The sequence below is a fragment of the Fukomys damarensis genome, unplaced genomic scaffold (assembly GCF_012274545.1).
Source record: "Fukomys damarensis isolate Sample0158 unplaced genomic scaffold, DMR_v1.0_HiC HiC_scaffold_22, whole genome shotgun sequence".
NCBI lineage: Eukaryota > Metazoa > Chordata > Mammalia > Rodentia > Bathyergidae > Fukomys > Fukomys damarensis.
This window is the reverse complement of record NW_022900934.1, coordinates 4,705,901-4,710,076: the sequence shown is the minus strand read 5'-3', so window position 1 is coordinate 4,710,076 and position 4,176 is coordinate 4,705,901. Positions and strand designations below refer to the sequence as shown.

Genomic DNA, 4,176 nt, shown 5'->3' with positions numbered 1-4,176 from the left:
CAGTGATTTTTGTGGATTGCTGTGAGAGTCAATCCTGGAGCCCTCCATTACCTTGTTCCTCTCTGGACTGACTGCTGTCTAGGCCTGCCGCATACCTTACTCACTATCATCACCTGCACCTCCTTTACTCTTTTTTGTGTTGGATCCCCTCTTTTTGGACCTCCAGTTTTTTTCTTTTACTACCTCATTTCGGGGGAACACCCTCAGCATAGCTTTAAAAAAGGAATATGTGAGACAATTTTTATGAGAGATGCACATATCTGAAATTTACTGCTCTGTCCTCTCTTTTAGTTGATAGTTGTACTGGGTATAAAAGACAAGGTCGAAAATCAATCTGAGGATTTTGAAAACATTGTCCCACTTATTTTCAGCTTCTAGTATTGTCCCTAAATCTAATGCCATCAGAGTTCCTAATCATTTTCTCTTTTACTTATGGGAAAAAAATTCAACTTTAATTTTCAATCTTTTAACACACTTTATTCCACTAGCAATATTTGTAACTTTCATGCATTCGCCCTTTTCTGTTATTTGACAGTAACTGCTTTTGATTTTATACACACACACACACACACACACACACACACATATGGACATTACAGTTTTTATTGTTGTGTAAGTTGTTTGCTATTCTATGAGAAGAACTGGAAAATATGCATTTTTGCTTTGTTTTGTTTTCCATGGAGCTGGGGGGATCAAACTCAGGGCCTTATGTGTGCTAGGCAAGCACTATACCACTAAGCAACATTCCCATTTTGGTGGTAAAGGGCTTAAGTCTTCCAGGCATCTGCCTGGCAACATACTCTTGGCCACCATTTTTTTTTAAAGGGGTTAAATAAAGAAGGAGGCAGTGCAATGCCACCATTTAATATGTTGACTTTTTTTACTACCTATATTTTAGCATGATATCTTGCCCTAGACTGTTGCCAAATTCAAAATCCTTAAACTTTTGGTTCTTTACAGGGCTTAGGGAGAAGACCTGGTAGTTACCACTCCTTTTACCTTTTACAAAGCTGTGAAATAGGTAAAGATACCCTGTTTCCAGCCCCACTGCTCTCGTCTTCTGAGGTGCCCGGTCTACCAGTTCCTAAGCCTTTGGGGGGACCTGTGGCATAAGGGGGCTTGCGGTCAGCTTTCAATAAATTGCCGTTGATTTTCCAGCTTCTGGAATCTTTGTGAGCTGCATTCTCCTTTTTTCTGTTTAGCCATATGATTTTGTGTCTTTCTATTCCTTCCCCATAATTTCTTGGGATCAGAAGAGGAGGTGAAAGTACGTGCCTCTCCCACCTTAGCCTGGCATCTGATGGATGCTCAATACGTGTATGTATGTACTGCTTTAACAGAGTGACCCTCCATATTTTTTTTGAGTGATTAAAAAATCTCAAATGTAGAACAAAGAGCTGTGGGTTATGAATGAGCCCTAAGAAATGATACAGTGTTTCAGAAAGAGCCATCCTCACTGAGACTGTTTAAAGCCTGTCCTGCAGGATTGGTCAGGGGAGAAGCTTGGGAGACTCTAGGAAGCTTGGCCCTGGGGCCCTTTGTTCAGGAACTGCAACTGTCCTCAGTGCCTTTTTAGAGATAGCCAGACCAATAGAAAACAGGTCCTCAACCCCAAGGTCAGTGTTTTTTGTTTGTTTGTGTGGGTTTTTTGGGGGGTGGGGGTGGGGGTGGAGACCAGAGATTGAAAGGTCTGAGTTCTTAATAGAAAAAAAAGTCAGCATTGGCAGTCCAAGCCAGCACTTGGTCGTGTGGTTGTTACCTTCAGGGTCCAAATCAGAGCCCCCAGGCAGGACTCAGCGCAGCGCCAGGGATGACCTGGCCTGTCTTTGTTCACCTCTTGCTGCGTGTCAGTGGCACTGTGCACAGCGGGCATGCAGTTGGGGACAGGCCAGGGTCCACTGTCAGCTCCTAGAGGAGGGAACCGAGCAAGCAGCATCTTTTCAGATTCAGATACCGGAGAAGAAAGGGCGCCTGCGGGGGACCGTTGGGGTGGGGCGCATTCCGCGGCGTGGTCATTTGCTCCCCGGCTTCCACTTAAGGGCAGTTGCCTGTGTGCAGTGGGAGCCGCGGTCAGCCCTCGGCCCTCCCGCTGCGCCCCTGTGTGAAGGCCCGGCCGCAGGTCCCACGCAGTCCACACGGCGCGTCTTCGCCGGGCCCACACCTGAATCACCGGGTCGCGGGGGGTATTAAACACGGTCGCTTAGAGAAAGGCAGAGAAATAACTTCTGTCGATAACCAACATCTGTTAGTTAATGGGCCTCTGAGAGCCGTATACAATTTAAACTTTTTATTTAAAAGCAAAGCTCATTTAGTCTCCCGGGAGCTGCACTATGAAATTATCAACAGCACCCCCCCAAACGTGACTGAACAGACAATGGAGAACATTAATTGTGCTTTGCTTTGAAACAGGCTGGGGCTCGCTCTGCTCTCCGCGGCTGAAAGCTGTCTGGCGCTTCTGGAAGGCAGAGCCCCGGTGGGTCGAGCGAGCCTCCTTCCTCGCACTGGCCTGGGCCCACCGACCCCCGCAGGCGTCTCTCCACCTTCACGGCCTGGCGAGGGAGCCTGGCGCGGGCGGGCAGGGAAGCAGGCGTGGAGGCTCCCTGCTCCACACCGCCTAGGGAAGGGCTCGCCCGGCCCCACAGAGCCCCCAGACTGCTTTCCAAATACAGCAAGGAATCCCCTCTCCTCCCTCTCCCACTCCCCTCCGGCCCTGGCTCCCCACTGCTCGGGTTTGGATCCTGACCTCAGGCCAGCCCCTTTCCTCTGAGTCCTCCGAGCAGGAGGCAGAGAATGAGCCCCTTAGGAGACACAGCTGGGCCACTGGGGCCCCACACCAGGCCCAGGCGCAGCCGTTCACAGGCTTCCGCTTACCCAGCCTCTTTCCACAGGCACCGCTGACCCCACTGCAGAGACTGCTGTGAGGAATGCGGCCCTCCCCTGCGAGCTCACCTTCTAGACAAAAGAGGCAGAGAACAAGTGCGAATACATAAGACCATTTCAGAATGACCAGAATGCATTATAAAGGACACAAAACAGGTTAAGTAGAGGGCCAAGGAGAAAGGGAGCTGCTTTGGGGGTTGCTAGTGGCAGGCCTCCTTGAGGGGGTGACATTTGGCTTGAAAAGAGCCACGCCCAGAAGGTCTGGGGGAGGAGATGTTTGGCAGTGGCAAGGGCATGTGCAAAGGCCCCAAGGCAGCGACAGCTATCAAGAAACAGGTCGTGTTGACAAGGAATGAGGAGCTACACTGAAGCATGTAGATGACAGGGCGCCAGATCTGGTGCTTTTGTCTGAGCGCAGTGGAAGCCTCCGAGGAGCTGGAGAACGCAGGGCAGTGCAGGAAGGCACAGTGAAGAGAGCCAGGGTCTACCTCCACTGGTTTTATTCTCCTTCACATATCCCCTGGCAGGCGCTTCCTTTCTCTCGAACCATAATCCCCTTGACTGACTTTAATAACCAGCAAGAACATTTTTCAGGCTGTTTAATTTTATTAAAAGATTCAAATTTGATGATAAATGAGGGCATGTTTGCTTCAAGCCTCGGACAGAAGACCTGTTCAGCTGCAGACATAATATCGACAGGAGCCGCCATCGCCACCAGGAGCTCCCCCACCCCAGTGCAGTGCGAGACCATAAATAATCTAATTATTTCTTGTCCTTCGGTAAATACACCAGGAACACTCTAAGCTGTGTGAGACCTACAGAGAATATTAACTCGGTGGGGCTTTTCCCGCCGAAGAAGAATGGGTAAGAAGTTCCAGCGACTGCAGTGGGCTGAATGAACCCCACACCATCTCAGGGAGAAGGAGGGCTCCCCCCGCCCCCGGCGCACCCTTTGCGTTACGGTGGACCCTTCCTTCTTCAAGAACCGCGACAAGAGTGGCAAGAGGGATAGGAGGAAGAGCGGGTGAATCAGCCCCGAAAACCCCGGAGCCCACTGCCACACCGGTTAGTTTCACAGAGTTCGGATGTGGTCCCGGAACAGGGCGGGTCGCTGGGGGAGGCACGGCGGTCCCCACCGGGACAGGGCCCTCCGAGCTGAGGACAGCGTGCACTGGCGAGGCCCTTCCGGCCCGATGTCCCAGACCCCTTCCAGGGCAGCCCCGGAGGAGACCCTGCTCTCAGCCCGGCACAGGAACTCGGCAAGGCAAGGCGGGGCGCAGGGCTGATCGCCGCCGC

At 51.4% G+C, this 4,176-nt stretch overlaps 1 protein-coding gene across 1 annotated transcript in view; it reads right to left on the bottom strand.

Moving 5' to 3' along the window:
• Nucleotides 1-1,647: 1,647 nt before the first annotated feature.
• The window catches only part of Apcdd1l (APC down-regulated 1 like), a 48,998-nt gene continuing 46,469 nt past the window's right edge, over nt 1,648-4,176 (bottom strand). Inside the window, 1 exon segment of the mRNA XM_010628773.1 lies at nt 1,648-1,908. Within this exon segment, the coding sequence (XP_010627075.1) occupies nt 1,831-1,908 (78 nt within the window). The 3' untranslated portion in view covers nt 1,648-1,830.